This window comes from Neodothiora populina (assembly GCF_041146345.1).
Source record: "Neodothiora populina strain CPC 39397 chromosome Unknown canker_contig_7, whole genome shotgun sequence".
In the NCBI taxonomy this organism is placed as follows: domain Eukaryota; kingdom Fungi; phylum Ascomycota; class Dothideomycetes; order Dothideales; family Dothioraceae; genus Neodothiora; species Neodothiora populina.
The window spans coordinates 1,370,935-1,391,330 of record NW_027191415.1 but is presented as its reverse complement, the minus strand read 5'-3'; the positions used below and the strand labels follow the sequence as shown (position 1 = coordinate 1,391,330).

Here is a 20,396-nt window from a genome sequence, read left to right as displayed (position 1 = left end):
GGGGATTGTTAGGACGTGCTGGAATGTAGATCTGAACTGATGATTCGAGGGGTGATTTGTTCGACGTGGGTTCCATTATATACCATAAGCCATACCATAGTATAACCTCTTACACCGTATATCGCACACACATCATTATCCCAAATTGTCTGGACCGGCCTGATCTGATTGAGGTCTGAACCGACATCTGGTTCACTATCAGCCTTCTTTCAAGTACCTATCATTCCAAGACAATACCTCGCTTCTCAGCTGAGTAGCAGTGCATGAAGGCTCAAGTGTGAAGCTTGCGAATAAGTAAACCTAATGAGGGCACGAGGGCAGCGTCGGAAGTGTTGTCTACTCACGTGAACGAGGATCTCTGAGCTCGTGATACGTCTAGAATTGTCTCAGACCTCTCACAAGCATCAGAAGACATGCTTAACAAGTACGGTCTATAGGCGCCAAAGGCTGTGGCTTATAATCTATCGCTATCGCAGATATCTTGGCTTCTCAAAGTTAGCAAGCACGCATCTGAACTATTTACAGAACCGAGCTAGCATTCGATATTAGCAAGGTTGAGGTGCTTGATCAATATTGACCAGGATGTGAAAGATGAACAGGCAGCTGCGCTATGCGACGGTGGCTTTATGCGAGACAGTTGCCTCATTAGGCGAATTCCTAACTCTTTCCGAGCGCAGTATAGCAAAAAAAAAAGATCATGCCAAGTAAGCCTTCTCTACTGCTTCCGGTTCAGCTTCATGTTAGCAGGCAAGGCCGAACTTTGAGTCCTTCCACATTGACAATAGTGCAGGTACTGTACCTTGCCATACCGTAGGTATATTTTGTATGTGTTGTATGGACAGGATTGGTACCTTGCAGGAGATGTCGCCCTGGGGCTCCAGGTCGAGACTCCTCAATAAGGCTGACAATGTGGGCAGATAACCAAGCGATGCCAAGGCTTCTTGTTCGGCTCGGAGCCATGTCGCGGGGTTTGCCAAGATCTTTCTCCAACCCGGAGCCATGCCCGCGGGGTCTGCCAAGTTCGGGATCCAGCTTGAGTAGAGCGGGCGGGGTTTACCAAGATCTTGGCTCAGCACTCCGCCGACAGCTCTGTACGACTTGCCACACATGTAGAAGGTATATATCTCATTAAAGCTTTCGGAAACCAGATTATGCGCAACGCCAAACGAGGGACAAGCCATGAACAGAGCCTCGTACTAGTACATCCCTCGTAGCAAATTTATAGAACAATAGTCCTCCTTGGCCGCCTCCCAGCACTAAACATAGCCATCATTCTCGTTGCCAATTATTACTTCACCAGGTACGGGAACTACCTGGATGGCAAGCCCTACACGTGCTCTGCTTAGCTCCAATTCACATCTCGGAACTGTAAATGAGGCTTGTATCAGACTCTGGAAATGGTAAGTCATGTAGAATTATGCACCACGCCTGCAGGAATTTCTCCAGCTGGACTACGCAACTCGAGGTACCTTTCGAATACCACAGTCCAGCTCTTCTGGGCAACTACACTTCATTCATAACATGTATGCCACAGCCTGATCCTTCGACTGGACCACCAACCCATACTTCTATCAGCCGACACTTTCAAGCCACAGCCACACTTGCTACGATTGGTATAGCATTCGGAGTCGCCTATACACCTCATCAGTAATAGTGATTCTTGTAGAGACTGGGATGTGTCCGCATAGCATTATGGTTCTAGACTGAAAAGGTGCAAGGCGCTACAGTCAGGTAGAGATATATATATGTAGACATGACAGCGTCGATCTTTCTCCTGGCATCACCAAAGTAACCAGTGCATTCTTGTTCATCCTCCCTCAATACATTCGGCATGCATTCACTGGCATTAGCACTTGGCCTTCTTGGCTCCTTAGCTGTGGCTAAAGACACGGAGTGGTTGAGTCCTGTATACAAGGACTTCTACCAGTATCCTCTACCTATACCGCCAATCAAGACACCCTACAAGTGAGTGAAGGATAGACATCTCATGATTACCACTACTAACCACAATGAAGATCTTATGATAACTTGGACTACTACGAAATCGATATCAAACCAGTGGACCTTCAGATCTATCCCAATCTGAAGAAGACGAGACACGTGGGTTATGATGGCATGGTTCCTGGCCCAACTTTCATGGTGGAGCGAGGCAGAGAAGCCGTTGTCCGCTTTGTCAACCATGCAGACAGAGCCAATTCGGTCCATCTTCATGGATCATACAGTATGCATACGGTTTCTGATAGTTTGAGACTTGTGGCATGCTAAGTCGCTCTTCAGGTCGGGCTCCTTTCGATGGCTGGGCCGAGGACACAACCGAACCTGGACAGTACAAGGACTATTACTATCCCAATGCTCAGAATGCAAGGACACTTTGGTATCACGATCATGCCATCGATCATACTGCAGTGTGTAGTATATTTATGAGAAGGGAAGCTGTATACACTAACACCTTCGATAGGAGAATGCATACTCTGGTCAAGCTGGATTTTACATCATGCACGATGCCCAGGAACGTGCGTCGAACCTCCCCATGGGGCAGTATGATGTACCTCTTGCGTTGGCAGCAAAACGATACAACTCCGACGGCTCATTGTGGTCTCCGGAGGCAAATGGTGAGACGGTGAGCGTCTTCGGTGATGTTATCCAGGTCAACGGTCAGCCTTGGCCATACATGGCAGTTGAGCCTCGCAAGTACCGCTTCCGTTTCTTGGACTCGTCCATCAGTAGATCTTTCCAGATGTACTTCGAAGCAGACAAAAAAGCAGGCACAAGGCTTGGTTTCAATGTCATTGGTTCCGACACTGGTCTATTGACAAAACCAATCCCAGCGACCCAGCTTGATATTTCGATGGCAGAGCGTTGGGAAATCGTCTTCGACTTCACTGGTTATGAGGGTCAAAATGTTACCCTTCGCAACAACCGTAAAGTTGGCGCCGATGATGACTACGCCGGCACAGATAAGGTCATGCGGTTTGTGATCGGGTCCAAGATCACATCCCAAGACGGTAATGGCCCATTGCCTGCTACCCTCCGTAGCGTGAAGTACCCTCCAAAGAAAGACACTGTTGATCGTCATTTCAAATTCGAGCGCAGCAACGGTCAGTGGCAAGTCAATGGCATCAGTTGGGCTTCTGGTCCAGAAGCCAGAGTCATTGCCAAACCCGAGAGAGGAGCTGTCGAAGTCTGGGAATTGGAAAACTCATCTGGTGGTTGGACCCATCCAATCCACATCCACCTTATTGACTTTCAGATCCTCAATCGAAGTGGTGGAGAAAGGAACACGGTTCTACCATACGAGGCAGCAGGTCTGAAAGATGTGGTATGGCTGAACAGAGGCGAGACCGTCAAAGTCATTGCTCGGTAAGCAGCATGCTCCCATCTTGAGAATTTTAGGAACTAACTCATGCTCCCTAGCTATGCTCCATGGGATGGCCTTTATATGTTCCATTGCCACAATCTGATCCATGAGGACCATGAGATGATGGCTGCGATGGATGTCAAAGCCATAAAAGATCTCGGCTACGATGAAAAGACTACATTCTTGGATCCGATGGACTCAACTTACCGCTCCAAGGGATTTAAAGAAGAAGAGTGGCAGAGCCGAGATGGTGATTTCGAGGATGAAAAAATCGGCAAGAAATGCGAATGGTTCATCAGCTTGGAAGCTTACAAGAATGCCGACGAAGTCGAAGGTGCACTAGAGACTTACTGGAGCACCCATACCGCCACTACCTTACAGACTTCCATCAAGTCTTCTGGAAGTGCAGCACCTTCTTCTAGCAGCTCAGCCACGCCGACGAGTGCCGCTCCGACATCCTCTGCCTCTGTCACAAGCAGTGCTTCGACAAAAAGTGATGACAAGAAGACGACAACCAGTTCTACTGCGAAGACTACCAGTACAAAGAAGCGATGAATGATTTGGCTTATTCGATCGAGCTGTTGGGATCTCTTTACGACGCACCTTGTTTCGAAGGTGATATAAACTTACATATTGAACTCTATTAAAATGGTATCACCTTTGTCAGCGCTACCAGGTTTCACGCCTGCAAATCCACGAGGATGTATCTGTGACGAGGTGACAATCCATCAATTACCAGTCACGTCACGTCCCTTTAAATGGTAAGGTAGTGATATGGTAGAATGCCTAGAATCAAGTGCCGCTTTGCTACACTGTACTCCTGAGAATTCAAGGGTTCGATTGCACATAAACGCATAGCATGCAAGTATCTTGAACACCACGTTTGTAATTGATACTGGCCTTACATGAGAAGACGAGCTTCTTAGAGCTTAGTATCGATGGAATGTGCGATCTTTCTTCCCAAATATCATATTCAATATTGGGGCGTGCGTCTCAGTAACGAGTACGCAATAGCTCTTGCTAGCTCTTTTTAGATATGTTTCTTCTGCCCTGCGAAGGAGATCAGCTAGCTTAGTAAGACCATCTACGAAGAATTCTTCGGATAGAGCGGGTTATTCCATGCAACTTAGTGTACGGGGTGGCTTAGTGTGGATTAGGAGAACTATCCAAGGCTTCACGCACAATTCCGCAGCGTCATTGACTGAAGTTTGGCCTTGACTGAAGTCTGGCATGTATAGTAGAACACCTGGCCGAGGTAACCATATAATGTGATCATACGCATGTGAGACAAGTCTGGCTCGGAAGGCTCAAGCTACGTGCAAGTACTTGTGATTACACTTAAACCATAACGACAGCTGTGTAGAAGTACCTCGAACCAACGAGCTCACTGCCGCCTGTTCTTGCTTCATTCGGCCTCTTCAATTATGGCAGGCAATCCTAGGCGTGCCAAGATAGACGTGCTCCATGTTCCACAGAAGTTGTCTGTCCAAGGAAACATCTTGAGAGCATGCTCAAGCTGTTTCTGGTCACGAATCTGCAGACTAGAGAGCACTCTACTCATAGTCCGAAGATAAGGGGACGACAAGTCCGTGGAGCCGTCTACCTCCGCTTCCGTGTTCGCTGTCATGACAAAGCCGATCATCAGAACCCACAGAAGGGACTCGCGATGAGCACCAGTCTTTTCCCAGACATTTTCAATATCTTCGTCTTCTATATGCAGGCAATGCTTCAACTTGCCCCTCACATTGTCGCCGAGGCGCTTCATAAATTGCGAATGAGATATCCAAGGGATGATATGAGCTGGATCATGCATCCACGCGAAGAATTCCAGACATAAGGCTAGGGCAATTCTTGGCCGGGTCATCTCCTCCTCCTCCGCTTCACACTCTTCCCATGCGTTGGCTGCAAGACTTCGTAGATGGCGAGCAGTTCGAACACAGTTGAGTAGTACTCCGAAGCTCCCATCTACCTCTTTGCCATATTCTGCGTCGAACTTGAGAAAATGCCAATGCAGCCCTCTCATTGCTTCCTCTGCCGCAGCGCCCCGAAAATCCGACGGAAAGTACTGTAAAGAGATTTGAGCACGCTCGTGGACGATCTCGGCCAATCTGCGGGACGTCTGGAGACGTAGATGTGGGTCCTGAAACTCCAGTTCCGGACGTGTCCAGCTAGCAGCTGCGAGTTTGACATCCATTAGAGTTGCGTGCACCAGAACGAATGGTCCAACTTTTGCGCCTTCTCGCGCGATCAAAAGCGAAGCAGCTTGTAAATGTGTCTTCGCAGTGACAAAATCGCCCTCGACGATGGCAAACCGGATCTGGTAGGCAATCAATAGGATCAGGGTGTTGGGGTCATCTGTTGTAGCCGCTGTTCGATGCGTCAGTACATTAGTCCCGTTGACATCTGCTGGAATCACTTACTGCCCATACGCTTTCGCAAAGCTTGTAGAGCTTGACCGCGTAAGAACAAATACCTTCTTTTATCCTCTGATTTAGTCACGACCAGCCGATTTCGCTCAGCTTGAGACAAAACAGTGTAGAAGAGGGCGGTATCTTGTGTTGAAGAATGCCATATGTTTTGAGCCCACATCACATTTGACTTGTGTACCCATGAGGTATTCTTCGAATCACCTTCATATAGACATGGAAACCATTCGATGAGATCGTCTGGAATACCTTTCACAGGTAGACTGTCGAACGGGTCGAATCGAGGTCCTCTGGGGGAGCCAGGCATGTGATCTGATTTAGGAGGGGTTCTTGTCCTGGTGGGAGGGGCCGTTATGATGAGTGAGGTATCATCGCGCACCGGCTGTGTGCTTGATCCCGAAGGCAGGGTATCCGCTTTGGATTTGCCCTTTTTTGATTTCCCGACAGGCAAATCTACAGTCTTCCCCTGCTTGCGAAAGTAATCGTGCATAACATGTTTTCTGATATTACTGAGGACTTGTTTCTTATCCTTGTCGGGATCTTCTCCGGTGTATGTCACGAATTGGTAAACTTGCGTGGTTTGTTTTGGGGCCATAATGGCTGGAAATTGCAATTGCCGACTATAACCAAGTATGAATATTGCAAAGCTCTGAGCATCGGGCGCGCACTACGAGGGTAGCTATATTAATTGTCTGGTACATAGAACACATGACTACCTGTTCAAAAAGTCAATCTTCGGGCCTTGCCGGCTTAGCTACCTAAGCATGAAAGCTACACGAACGGTAAAGTATGCATACACTCCCTCCGGAGCGATTGTGTTGGTTCGAACCACGGCCATGCCGTGGAACTTATAGCTTACCTTGGATCATTCGACAACATTGATATTTCCTCAAGTGACGTAAGCTCACAAGTCATGTGTAGTGCATGATAGCGTACATGGATTTTGTACGAACCATTACGGACTACACGTGGTAATCCAATGTCCTAGGATGCATCTGAGAAGTATATTAGGGGCTGACCTTGGAGGCCTTATCGCAACATGCTGTACAGGGTAGTAAGTAATCGTACCATCAAATGCTGCTGACGACTAGCTCAAAGAAGCCTACTGCATAATCGCAAATGCAAATAAGGTTCGTCTGCGTGGAAGTCGTGAATTTCAAAAACACTGCACTGCCGGAATGAATTCACTGCAATCCCGTTTGAGTACCTCAAGAGTTAATTGCGCATTACGGAAGGTTTGACTTGTTTGGGACTGACGACTCTAGCTCTTCTCCTTTCATACTCTCTGCTCTGGCTTTCATCGCCAGCATCCAGATATGCATCTAGGCAAGGAACTAAGCTCGAGCAACGATTGTATATCATGTTGTTCATATGTGATTGACACCGGATAAGAAGCCTGGTCTGTCTTACTACCCTACGATGCGATTCTCCTCACTCAATTGATGTTCATAAAGCAAGAGACAGCTTCAAATGAGGTGGTACGCCCTTCGAGTCCGAGCCTAAAGTCTCCCGACAAGCAATTGCAAGTATTAGCGATGACGGCAGTAGAAGCTAGATAAGGTTTCAGCTCCACGATACAGATCTAAGCGGGGATTGCTTTATCGTTGCAGCGCTTAAGCTGAAAAGGCGGCAAGAATCCCACTTCCGGCTTTTTGTATCGTGTCTCCTATTCTTCTGCCGTGATTCTGTGGAGCCCCTCTTTTACTATCGCTGATACACCCGTCTCGATCGGACAAGCCACCGTCTGTCAGAGCCGAATACGTGGATGACTCTTTGAGCGTACGCTTATGCTCGTTTTGGTTTCCATAAACTCGTGCCGCTCGTTTCCTCTACTGAGAGACTGCGAGTTTGATGGTCCCTCTGCTTTGTCACTGAGAGCAGTGTGGTCTTGTCAGCAGTAGATAAGCGTTTGGCAAATTTTTAGTCTAGTTCAGTAATTATAGCTGAAGCTGCACGCACTAGCTGCAACTACTCCAAGCCCTAACATTGTTGCACTTCCGATCAGCTTTGGGCAGCATTTAATAACGATAGCTAGTAGTGAGGCCAACAATTGCATATATATCATCGGTTGTTCAAGATTGAGATGTTCGCTTATCGGAACACAGAATGCTCCATATCAAAGCACTTGAAACATACTACAAATGCAACTGCGCAAGGTTGGCCGAGCGTGCTACGAGGTAGCGTCCAGTACCTGATGCTAGGTCTAGAACAAGCCTTAGATGCTCCCGTTGAACCGATGGGGCTGAAATGGGATTCATCCTGGATAGGTAGGACAATCGATTTTGCGGGCTCAATCCTGTGAGTCATGCAGCAACAATAGAGCCTGCAACGCGCATATTGTCCTCATCGATAGGACCGAAGATGATAGTAGTTAATGATTACTATGAAAAGTTCTGCGCAACTGAAGTGTTCGCTCATGCCCTATACGGCATCAAAGTCGATGTTACTATAGCGCACGATGCTTAACATGTAATATTAGCGTACAACATATCGCGGGCACTAAGCATTCAGCCATATCGGCGTGGTTTTTGAAATATGAACTTATGCTTGTCTAAGGAGACAATCGAGTTGGACGGCTTTTATTTCTTCGAATTATGTACGTAAGTCTATGGATGATATGATATGATATGCAATAACAAGCATATCCGGAAACATGACACTTCCGACAGCTCGAAGACTACTAACTACAGTGATGAATTGTCCGCGTTCTCCGATTAGGAGACAACGACGAACATACCAAGAGCACAGGGGTTGTAGTCCTGGAACCATTCAAGGCTGGAGCTGGATGCACCCATCTCGAACTTCATCTGCTGTCCTGCAGGGCACTTGGTGGAGCTGATCAACCACTTCTTGTTCTGCTCAGGAGTGAAAGACATAGCAGCGCCGTTAGGGCCGGCAACAGTGATCTTAGCACCATCGGTGTAGGTGAGGGTGTAGTCAGCAGTTTCCATGGTGCCCTTGGCAGGAATAGCGAAGAAGGTGTTGCAGTCCTTGCCCTTGTCGGCGGTGGGGATGTCGAATACGATAGTAGTGTTGGTGTTGGCATCAACATTGCCGAAGTAGCCGTTGACGCCGTTCTGGGCAAGAAGATGGGGATATTCGAAGGTGCCGGCAACAAGATCAAGAGGACACTTGCCAGCCTGAGCGGTCGAGGTTGCGGATGGGGTTGCAACAGCAGTGGAGTTGGCAAATCCCTTGGTAGGGATGACTAGAGTACGAGCGCTTGCGTCGCAAGAGGCACCGCCGGGATAGGAGTGAGCGGGATTGCATGGGTATGCGCTGGAACCAGAAGGCTTAAGAGGAGCGGCAGTAGTTGCGCGAGCACCACCAGTTGAGGTGACGAGAGTACGAGCGGTTGCATCGCATGTCACACCACCGGGATATGAGTGAGCAGGGTTGCACTGATATGCGCTCGAGGAAGCAGAGCCAGAAGGCGCAGCTGAGATTGGGCCAGAACCACCTGAGGCGGTCACGGTAACAGTGACGGTGACAGGGTTGCATCCACCAGCGACAGCGGCCGAGGCATGGGCCGCAGGAGATGAAGCAGGTGCACTGCCAGGAGTGGTCGATGGGTAAACTAGGGTGAGGGCAGAGCCATCGCAGGATGCGCCGCCAGGGTAGCTGTGTGCCGGGTTGCACTGGTATGCAGAGCTGGATGCGGGAGCAGGAGTCGGTGTGACCAGGGTAAGAGCAGAACCATCGCAAAATACACCGCCAGGGTAGCTGTGAGCGGGGTTGCAAGCGTATGCAGAACTGGATGCGGACACAGGAGCGGGAGTCACCAGGGTAAGAGCGGAGCCATCGCAAGATACACCGCCAGGGTAGCTGTGAGCGGGGTTGCAAGCGTATGCAGAACTGGATGCGGACACAGGAGCGGGAGTCACCAGGGTAAGAGCGGAGCCATCGCAAGATACTCCACCGGGGTAGCTATGGGCTGGGTTGCAAGCATAAGCCGAGCTGGACGAAGGATAGACGAGAGTAAGCGCGGATCCATCGCAAGATACACCAGCAGGGTAGCTGTGTGCAGGGTTGCATTTGTATGCGCTAGTGGTCGCTAGAGCAGCAGTGGTAGAAGGGTAGACGAGGGTGCGAGAAGTGGCATCGCAAGAAACGCCTCCGGGATAGCTGTGAGCTGGATTGCAAACGTAGGCTGAGGACGTGGCATTGCCTCCCTGAGGGGCGGGCATCGCCATGACCGAAGAGACCGAGGCAACAAATGCCATGGTGGCAGCCGCTTTGAAGGAGTTCATCGCTGAGATGGTTATTATTAAGTTCTTGAGTTCGAGTGTAGTGGAGACGAGTCCAGAAAGAAGTGTGTAGGTTGTGTTATTGGAGAAGACCTGGCTTGATGAATGATGGGGAGTAGGTCTTAGCATCGTGGGATCATGGCATATATATGTCTCGGTTCTCACTCTGGGAGATCAGTTCTTCTCTGCCAATGCGTCTCTCATTGCGCCGTGTCGTAAGTGGGACGTCCATGGTGGGCTCTCAGAGTTCACGCTTGCAGTGGTCTCGAGAGTATAGAGTCTGGTACGCAGCATACGAGCCATAGCAAGGGAGGCTCTCTCGCAAATATTCCCGATTTTGCAAGCGCAAGGTTCATATCATGACGTCTAGTATATGCACAGTGTCCATTGAATCTGTAAACACAAGTATGCGGTAGACCAGACTCGATGGAACGTCGTAAATGTTTTTTTTTTAGAAACTACAAGACCGCGGAATGTGGAGTTGCCGAGTAACTCTCTTTGACACTCGAAGTCTATTGCCAACGGTCGCCACTAATATCATTTTTAGAACTTCGTATCGGCAGAAAAAGCAACTTCAAACATACCTTGCTATTAGCTTCTGGCCACCCCGTTGTTTCAAGATCATGACATTGGCTGAATTACTGTTGGCCGTTGCAGACAAGCCTTCCAAAGATCTTATAATAGCCAGTACGACGTAAGAATTTGAGATAATCGCTAGGCAAGATTAAGAGTGCCGCGCAACCGAGACAGCCTCTTGTACGAACGTCGAAATCATGTTCACCCAGATGGTTGGGCTAGCTATCTTCTGCAATGCCGAGTCTGTTTTGATAAGGGCGCTGGAGTCTGATCGAAGTCGAGGCATAGCGTTCCTCTTGCGATGGCTAGAAGACTCGGCAAGATGTTAGTCTGTATCCCTATGCTTTGACTTGCGCGTAAAGCGCTGGTCGTCAATCGTGTGGCGGGACTCGATTCATCGTACAATGCTAACCTTCGCTAAATTTTGCTCACAGTATCATGCTATTTGCGCGATGCAAGTTATCTGCTACCGACGTCATGACACCGGTACCGCATGCATCAATACGAACATTGATAATCTGGAAAAGCTTCCACGATACGACGGGCGTAGAGGTGTCCGTTAAGTGATCTGCAGTGCAGATATGATCCAAAGTCGTCTCAGTAGTTGCTTTAGCAATTGAGGTTAAACTTGCGAAACAAACTCGAAAATGTGGTGTAGACGGCCTGGGAACCCCGGCTTGACGGCTCATGATGCTCGCTCGATCTTGGCAGGGTTTGGTGTACAACTGTACACCCTGAAGCAAGCGGAGAGAAGGGTCAAAGAGAATTTCGACACTCGTTCCTCGTCATAGCCTGTCATGACCATGCCTCGTATGAATATAGGATACCGAGATAGCAAGGCACTTTGGGACACAATAAGGTAACTGCGCTTGCGCATAGTGACATCTTGCCCATGCGACCTATAGCAGCTCCGGCGTTCGCCGGTATTTCGCGGGCTGGGAGGCGGTCGTACTCCACTCAGGCCAACATGTCGAGGGAAAGCAATTATGCTTAGGCACTGATCGATTACTGTATGCTTAGACGCTTGGTCATCATCTTCACGTTGCAGAGCTTGAGGTCATAATTCAAACCATGTGCACCATATCGTATCTTTTCTTACTTCTCATTATGCACGAAAGTCGAAGGGTGGAGAAAGGAGAAGCCAGCCGAAGAAAAGTGTCTTGATCTCAACTGACTACCTAGATCTCCAAATGGAAACACCGTTCATAGTTTCGAGGTCCATGTAGGCGAGTCGACCTCAGGCGGGCACAATTCAGTAAGATGGTCCTTTACATGCTCGAGAGATCGTCTACACTCAACTTTGGCATGAGGGGTTTTTCTATTCTGGGTTTCGCAGTGCACAGCCCCAGCTTTTCTCATACGAGGAATAGGTGGGTCAGATGGTTACCCGAACACGATCAAATTGCTAGCGGACCATGAAGCTGGAAGATCAACGACCGCAAATTTGGAGGCATCATACCTTATATAATGGACTACGAAGGTATGATCATGAAGAAGGTTTCCCTTCGGACATAAACGACGACATACATGAAGGATCATTCTCGGCTTCCAGCCAATTCACAAGAGAACCACATGATCCGATCAACGCCGCAGAACGCGGAAAATGTCGATAGACAAAGCTTTCACATGAATTGCTATTGGTAGCAGACACGGAATGTGATAGCGCCATGTACAACAGATTCTTTTCGTCCATCGTCAACCACGCGTCCGACGTCGCCACGGGGTGGACTTGTCCTCGGGAATTAATGCATGCAACACACTTGGCAGCAAGATAATTACAAGTGCTGTAGGTCACTCCGAAAAAGTGTATCTACGGTACTGCTCTCGAAGATGTCATCACGCCGGTACTCCTTTCCAGTAACAAGTACTTGTACAAGAACAATTGTACGCAGGCCGCCTTGTTATAATCTAGGGGTTTCCGTAGCGTCGTCCTCACCTGCAACCCCTGCAAAGCACAGCACAACGCGGCTTGGCTGATCAACGTCCAAGACCTCCGCCTAAGCACTGAGGACGCCTCGCCTTGCCTGAACCGCAAATTTGAGGACCAGAATGGAATATTACTCGTCGGCAGAGTGATCTTTCTTTGATTGTTCCGCATAATGTTGTAGGTGACTGCAGTCAGCAGTGTGGGTGCAACTCGAGGTGGGGGATGATCACCACCTTATCTGCCGTTGACGCTCTATACAGAAACGTTGGAATAGTAACGTTAAGCATCCCGTTTCAAGTGAGCCAAGCTACAATGGCTTACCCCTTCAAACCGGCGACCGACCCCTTAGGTTGTCTTTTAAGGTAGGTCTGGTATCCGCATTTCCTTGCTGCTGTTTTCTTGCTCTTTTTCTTCTGCATAGCATTCTGCCGCCAATGACGAACGACGTATCTTCACATAGGTATGATGGGGTGGAAGGCGAGGAGAAGTCCCATCTTCTCGAAGAGATTTCGGTCATAGAGGATCACTCTCTTGAAGGTGCTTCGTCCAAGTGGCGACTGACCTGGCCCTTCATCCGCCGTCGAGTCTCGCAGACTGCATTCTTCCTGTTGCCGAGCTTTGTGCAGGCCCGACTGCGTCCACGGTCATCAAAGCCCGAGAAGCTGCACCCCACCGCGTATCTCGATGGAATGCGAGGCCTCGCTGCACTTTTTGTATTCTTTTATCATCTTTCTTACTCCAGCCACGATGTTCTCACAGCCTACGGAGCAGGTCAAGAAGGCCATCATCGCGAGTTTCTCAAACTCCCATTCATCCGATTCATTTATACTGGTCCGGCCATGGTCGCCATCTTCTACGTGGTGTCAGGCTTCGCCCTGTCTTACAAGCCCGTGCGGCTGATGAGAAACCGCAACTGGCCAGAGCTGATGCATACGATATCTTCGTCGATTTTCCGAAGAGCCATACGTCTTTACCTACCGTGTTTCGTGTCGACCTTGTTTATCGTATTCCTCGTTCGGGTCGGCATTTACGAGTTGACAAGAGATATTGCAAATGATTGGCATCGCCTGCCGAACGTACGAGAGACTCACCTGAAGCGTTTCGACACACTCGGAGAGCAGATGGCCGATTGGTGCAAAAAGATGTGGATATTTGTCCATCCGTGGAGTTTTGGAACAAAGGACACCGAGATAGACATTGATCGTCATCTCTGGACAATTCCTATGGAGTTTCGCTCATCTCTGGTCTTGTACCTTACACAAGCAGGCGTCGCGAGGATGAAGCCTGTTTTACGGCTCAGCACTCTAGGAGCGCTGATCATCTGGTGTCTCTTCAAGGACAGATGGGAGATGATCTTGTTCTATGCAGGTTTCTACTTTGCCGAACTTGATTTCATGCGTAGAGCAGCTGCCGCCGGTCAGAACGGGATCCTAGGACGAGTCATGTCCACTTCCGCGATGCAGAGCAAGCGACTATGGAATGCATTCTATCTGTTTGTGTTTCTCTGCGGCATTTACCTTTGCAGTCAGCCCCAAATAGGAGCAGAGCATAGCCCCGGGTGGGCTTATCTTACTAGCCTCACTCCAAAATATGTGGAACACAAGCAACGGTTCTGGGTGTCGTGGGGCGCACTGCTGCTTGTGTGGTCAACAGCTAATGCTGCCTTCCTCCAACGCATCTTCGACAACGGGCCGGTGCAGTACCTGGGCAAGATCTCCTTCGCGCTGTATCTGATGCACGGTCCCGTGACGCACACGGTCGGATATGCGTCCATGGATGTGTTGTGGCGTATGATAGGCACCGACACATATCTACGCAAGGAGGTTGGATTTTGCATCGCCGCTGCGATTGATATCGGAACTACGGTGTGCGTTGCGGATGTCTTCTGGAGAGCAGTAGATATTCCCGTCGTTCGGTTCGCCAAGTGGTTCGAGGAGCGGTGTATCGTCAAGCTGGATTAGCAGAAGCGATCATGTGCCATCTGTCACGCAATCTATACACTCCTCTAATGAGATCTATTGCCAATATTAATAATAGACTGAGTTACAAGACGCTTCTTTATTATGTGACAACTCACCGATGACTCACGAGCAGACGCACGAATTTGCACTTGTCAGGTCTCATGCATGTCAAGTTTCACGGCGACGTGTAAGAGGGGCGAGCAGATCGGGGTGGAGAAATGTTCCGATGGTGAGTATTATTGATATACAGTAGCATGCCTCCCCGGATTGGTTATCTTACTGAGCACCCTGTCGCATTGAAAAAATGTCACCGTCATCCTTTATCGATGGGGTCAAGGTGTGGGTATCATGATCAGCCGGTCACCACCATAGCACGCAAAGCCTAACAATGACTTCTGCCTCTATACTGAACTATACAGAGATATTTCACCGTCTTGTGCTCGAGCTCTACCACATTGCAGGTGGGTTGATAAGTGCTCCTTTAATCATAACACAGCACACCTCACTCAAAGCTGCGTTATCGCACGACCCACACCTTGACTAGCCCTGTCACACACTGTGTGGACTTGATCGATCTACAGCGGTGAGCAGCTACCACGACTAGCAAATCAATAGAGTAGAAGTGGTATATTGAGATATTGCTACATGCGATCAGATTCGAGTCTGAACGTATGGCGGCATTTCCTATCAATGGGTCTATTTCTTATGTCCGATTGTTGCACACTCGTAAACTCATCCCACCAATCTGAAGAAAAAATCTTGGAAGTACCTTACCTAGTCGAGGTCGAAGTGGGTTCGGTGCAAGTCCGGACAAGTGAGTGTCATGCATGTAATGCTCGGCTTCGTCGTCGATGCTACGTTAGACTGCAAATGCAGTTGTCCGCAACCATGTCTTTTCAACTCTCGGGTCATGGATCAATGAAGATGCATTTACCGCCTTGATCAGTAGCGCACACACGTCCGAGTCGAGACATCCGCACGGTTCAAAAGCCCCGGATGTCAGCGTACTTGTCTAGGGCTGCCTATCGTTCTCATAGTATGATTATGAGCGCTTGAGTCTGTGACACACACACACACATGAGGAGAATTAGTGTATGTGCGGTGCAGGAGTCAACACCCAGAGCGAAGCGTATCTCCAGCTGGGTCAACGGACAGCGTTGCAAGGTATCATGCGTCTCTTTGGGTTTAGTAGATCTCCTAAGCTGCGGTTGCGGCAAATGTGGCTTGCACGTCGCCTGGGTCGTCTTCTGCGAGCTGAGCCAGAAAAGCCGTTCCCGCCGTGAGATGCTGTAACTGTCCCGTTCCGAAGCCGTTTGGCTGGACCTTAATCTTTATTTCTGACAGGAGCTCTTGAAACTGCAATTGGATCCTCTGAGGACTCTGATGTGGTGCTGTTACGTACATGGCTCCATCGCGAATCAGGTGTACGTACAGTAGATTGTGCGCATACAGTACTGTATTTCTTGCACTTGTGTTTCCCACAGTCCGACCGCGCGTACAAGGATCTGCGACGCCACAACCATCCTTTCACATCTCGTGCTCTGATCTAAAAACCTCGTGCATGGGTTCGCTTGCAAGATCTGCAGCAAACACGGGCTGTCCGGAATTAATGCTGCCGACCGTCCTGTATGTGATAGTTTAAAAAAAAAGGATCATCCATTGTGGGGTCCATGATACTCTATAGTACAAGAAGGTGGTTGTGCCTCTTAATTTATCTATCCTCCTCAACGCCCTCGTTGTCTTTCGTTTACTCCCTTGAGGATATCTTATCCCTACTTCTACACTCGTTTTTCTGTTTTTGATCGTTCTGTAGCTTGGCTCACTCGTTTCGCCAAGATGCAACTTTCGATCTCCCTTCTAATTGCCTTGGGCGCTGGATGTGCGACTGCTCAGCAGTACGCTGGAGATGTCATCAGCGCTTACTTGCCCACCATTGACCGGGCAGAAGTTGCCTTCTTCAAGATCCCTGACCCCAGCGATGTAAATAACAACCTTACCTTAATCAACTACTACGGACACGGTAGCAACGGAGGTCGTATCGTGGAGAGCAAGATTGAGAGAGCCGTAATCGTTCTCCATGGCCTTCTCAGAGATCCATGGAACTACCAAAACGACGTATGTCTGCCATGACTGCGATATGAAACGAACATACTGACCAGGATTTTCCCCAGTTGATGAATGCCCTCGACACTGTTACTGATCCGAACATCAACCATGATACTGTTGCAACCATGGCTCCTTACTTCGCCAATGGCGATGACAAGGGCTATGGATACCCATGGACTGATGGTCTCAAGGCTGGACAAGGATCTACCTCCAACGCACTGGTATGGCCCGGTTCATCGTGGTCTGCAGGAGCCGACAACAGATACCCCCACAACAGCAGGAACACATCGAGTTTCTTCGTCCTTGACACTCTGGTCAAGTACTTTGACGACACCTCTCTCTTCCCCAACATGAAGCAGATCGTCCTCGTAGGTCACTCTATGGGCGGACAGATGGTTCAGCGTTACGCCGCGGTTGGCGACCAACTCAACACAAACTCTCCAGTGACCTATTGGGTCGGTAACCCAAACAGCTTGTCTTGGCTGAGCGAGGACCGGCCATTGTCCCACGCCAACTGCCCGGATTATGACGACTACCGTGAGGGATACACAAACTACACCGAGTACGGAATGACTTACGGTACTCCTTTGGTCAATCAGGGCAGAGAAGCCATCCTGGCCAACTTCAACACCAAGCAGGTCGCCTGGGCTCGCGGACTTTTGGATCACGGTGACCACTCCGAGGATTGCGCTCCTTACAGCACTGGTGAAGACCGCAACGAGAGATTCTTCTACTTCATCAAGCAGTTCCAGCCCAGCTGCGCCAACCCGTCGGGAAAGAACTGTGACACTGTCGATCTGATCAACGTTTCGCACGACAACGGTCAGATGTTCAAGTCTTCGGCTGGTATCGCTCGCCTGTTCACCGACAACTTCTACGGCGACGGCAAGCGATCTTACGACCAGGGCTACCCTCGTCTGCAGAACGGTGACGACCCTTACCCTGACCCCAGCCACGCCGGAGAGAACGGCGTGACCAACTACAACACCTACGCTGGCGGCATGACATACCAGGGATGCTGGACCAACCAGGTTCCAGTCACCGCAGCTGCGCTTCCGACTCTCCTCTACGATAACAGTGGCAACTCCATCGAGGGCTGCGCATCGGGCTGTGCAGGAGCTGGATTCACCATTGCAGGTGTACAGAACGCCACTCAATGCTATTGTGGAAACACACTGAACAGCCAGTCCGCCGTCCTCACTGTCGACAACGCCTGCCGTCTGGCCTGCGCTGGCAGCACCGGCGAGATCTGTGGCGGTCCCAACCGCCTGTCGCTCTTCTCCAACGGCTACCCCAAATTCACATGATCTACTTCTCGCTAGAGCTGGCGGGGAACCCTCTGATGAACCTCCTACTTTCGCTTTTTCCTTTGACTCTTTTTTCTTTTCACTTCGATGCAAGATAAATTTTACTAGAACAAATACACTTTAGGCAGGACCAAGGGAATGGTCGTTTCAGGTTTCCGGCGTTGAATTTTTAGCACTGAAGAAGGGCGGAAACCTACCAGCGGCTCGATAACCTTAATGTTTTGTGGCGCATGCACAAGGCGGGAGGAAGAGCAAAAGGTCGTTCTTCCTGTGGAACATCGGGAAGAAGATCGACTTCTGGTTAGATAGCAAAGTACATGTAATACATCTGTACGTGGTCTGAAATGTCGCACAAAAACAAAACGATTCCATTCTGCAATCACGAGTGCAAGGGTCGAACCCGCCCCTCGATTCGCGTATAGTGCCTCGAGTGCGCATACGAACAAAGTAATCTCCGCTTACTCCATGGCCGATCATGCCTGCTCTGGTCCTGCGTCATCCCGCATCTTCTCATTGGGCCGGACCCGGATCGCTGGAGATTTGATTGCACGGGTCCAGAGTCCCGAGCGGAGTCAAAGATACCTTACCTTAGTCGCCGTAATAGCGATACGCCGGACCTTGGTGCTTATGCTGCTGCTGCTGCTGCTGCTACTGCACAGCTCAGCTGTCACTGACATTATTCCGGTGTTTTGCAATTTAAAGTGAGCGGGGGATGATGACTCGCTCATTCGTGAATGGACCGAAGAACGCGTGGCAACAATGATTCAATATCTAGATGCATATGTGTGTGTGTTGCCATTCGGGGCTGTGCGTGTCCTCTGCGGTGCATCATGCAGACAGCCAGCTGGGTGCACGCGTGGTTAACGTGGTGTTATGTGTAGATTGCATTTCTGGCACTGCCCTTGCTTGACTCTATACTCTCGTAATGTAAAGATGCATGCAAGTATTCTTTGATTCACCTCCTTATCTGCTTTGCATCGATGATGGAATCCTCAATGGCCGCACGATAGTATGAGTTGATCAAAGTCCATCTTGAACAGGGTTGCCCTGCCGACAAGTGTCCTGCAGACCTAGGCGGCTCATTCACGGGTGAGTTTCTGCCTTAGCTGCAGCAGTCAGGAATCCGGTCCCCACCAACGCGAGACCTTGGATGCCGTCCGATTATCCACAATAACGCATCCTTCGCGAATTCACACCTCATGAAAGCGCGGCAGAAGTGTGATCCACAAAGGCGGGCCGGCTGAGTCTTCGGGCTCGCCTGGAATCAGGAAGATGGCGATTGACTCAGGCACAGGCACGAATCCGCGTGGTGCCATGCCTAGTTGCCGCGTGCGACATGTAGCTTACCTTTTTGTTCCGTGTATTGTATGTGCGAGAGGCTTATCAGTGGGTGATCGTCGCATTCAACCTGCCAAGGACTACGGTACCTGCATTCGAGAACACATCATTTGCTGGGGGGGGGGAGATCCAAGAGGAAAGAAAGCGTGTCTAGCAAGGACGGCGGCAGAGAGAAGACCGCATGGCCTGAACGAAGGCACAAGGCATCAGCACACATGCAAGTGTGGCAGGGATAATGAATTGTAGATTGAGCTAGAAGACCTCGCGATCGACACAGTCTGTGAATCACTTCATTTTGTTTTCGACTCGTGATGCTGCCAGTGCTGCTGCTGCCGCCGCTGCTGCGCGACTTAGCAGAGGCCGCCCTTCTTTTCCCCCTTTATTGCCGTGGTCTATCATGATAGACGTACGATGTGATGTCCGATGATCAGCGACATCCGACATGTGCGTTCGCGGCATTGCATCACATTGCATTGCACGAACCGACAAGCAAGACAAAACGCGTTTCAAACTCCGATAAGCGGATCTTGAACCGAGACTTGTCGATTCTGTCTTTCGCCCCTGCGTTGAACCCGACCATACAGCCAAAGAAAAACACCCCCTCCGTATCATCAACGATCAACGTATCTGGCGTCGAAAGGCCCAAGGGGCTAGGTGTTGGTCAAGCGGCTGCAGGTACAAGTACATACATAATGTGGAGATTGAGGCTCTCTACCCCCTTGCACTCCAACGTGTTTTCTTGTCGCGACTCCTTGCTACCCGCCGGCGCATGCATGAGATATCTTGCATGTGACTGCAGATGGCCAGCCAGGAAGAGACAAGGATACGCTCGAACCAATGCAAGGTACAGAGCCGAGTTGGGTTCAAGTCAATCGGGCTCCCTATGCAGGAACCACCTATCCCAGCCAAAAGCTGCAACACGCATACACGCCGACGACCCAGGAGAGCAAAGGGAAAAGCTTGAACAAGGTGCCAAAACGGTGAATATCATCCCTGTATCGTACCTCGATGTCAACATACCATTATTACCTACCTTACCTAGCAGATCCATGTATCGCGCCCGCCCGTAGGCGAAAAGAGACCCTGGCAGACTCTCTTGTGAGATCCCTTGCTCGTCCGGAAAGTATGGTACTACGAGTACTTTGAATTG

At 49.7% G+C, this 20,396-nt stretch overlaps 5 protein-coding genes across 6 annotated transcripts; 3 read left to right on the top strand and 2 right to left on the bottom strand.

The window, feature by feature from the left end:
* Positions 1 to 1,831: 1,831 nt before the first annotated feature.
* AAFC00_006499 (uncharacterized protein) lies at positions 1,832 to 3,913 on the top strand (the record flags this gene model as incomplete). The annotated part of the gene is made up of 5 exons (XM_069346462.1): positions 1,832 to 1,965; positions 2,016 to 2,221; positions 2,278 to 2,405; positions 2,459 to 3,360; positions 3,415 to 3,913. 5 exons carry the CDS (start codon positions 1,832 to 1,834, stop codon positions 3,911 to 3,913), a joined length of 1,869 nt encoding a protein of 622 aa, XP_069197675.1.
* An 850-nt stretch (positions 3,914 to 4,763) lies between these two features.
* AAFC00_006498 (uncharacterized protein) lies at positions 4,764 to 6,379 on the bottom strand (the record flags this gene model as incomplete). The annotated part of the gene is made up of 2 exons (XM_069346461.1): positions 4,764 to 5,725; positions 5,779 to 6,379. 2 exons carry the CDS (start codon positions 6,377 to 6,379, stop codon positions 4,764 to 4,766), a joined length of 1,563 nt encoding a protein of 520 aa, XP_069197674.1.
* Positions 6,380 to 8,498: 2,119 nt separating this feature from the next.
* AAFC00_006497 (uncharacterized protein) lies at positions 8,499 to 10,160 on the bottom strand (the record flags this gene model as incomplete). 2 transcript variants are annotated; one of them, XM_069346460.1, is made up of 1 exon in its annotated part: positions 8,499 to 10,160. In XM_069346460.1, the coding sequence occupies one exon, from the start codon at positions 10,158 to 10,160 to the stop codon at positions 8,499 to 8,501; it is 1,662 nt and encodes a 553-aa protein (XP_069197672.1). The 2 variants fall into 2 exon arrangements, with proteins under 2 accessions (XP_069197672.1, XP_069197673.1); XM_069346459.1 differs by having other exon boundaries at positions 8,499 to 10,034.
* Positions 10,161 to 12,968: 2,808 nt separating this feature from the next.
* AAFC00_006496 (uncharacterized protein) lies at positions 12,969 to 14,495 on the top strand (the record flags this gene model as incomplete). The annotated part of the gene is made up of 1 exon (XM_069346458.1): positions 12,969 to 14,495. One exon carries the CDS (start codon positions 12,969 to 12,971, stop codon positions 14,493 to 14,495), a length of 1,527 nt encoding a protein of 508 aa, XP_069197671.1.
* Positions 14,496 to 16,331: 1,836 nt separating this feature from the next.
* On the top strand, positions 16,332 to 17,908 carry AAFC00_006495 (uncharacterized protein; the record flags this gene model as incomplete). Its single annotated transcript, XM_069346457.1, has 2 exons — positions 16,332 to 16,610; positions 16,667 to 17,908. The coding sequence occupies 2 exons, from the start codon at positions 16,332 to 16,334 to the stop codon at positions 17,906 to 17,908; spliced, it is 1,521 nt and encodes a 506-aa protein (XP_069197670.1).
* Positions 17,909 to 20,396: the final 2,488 nt, after the last annotated feature.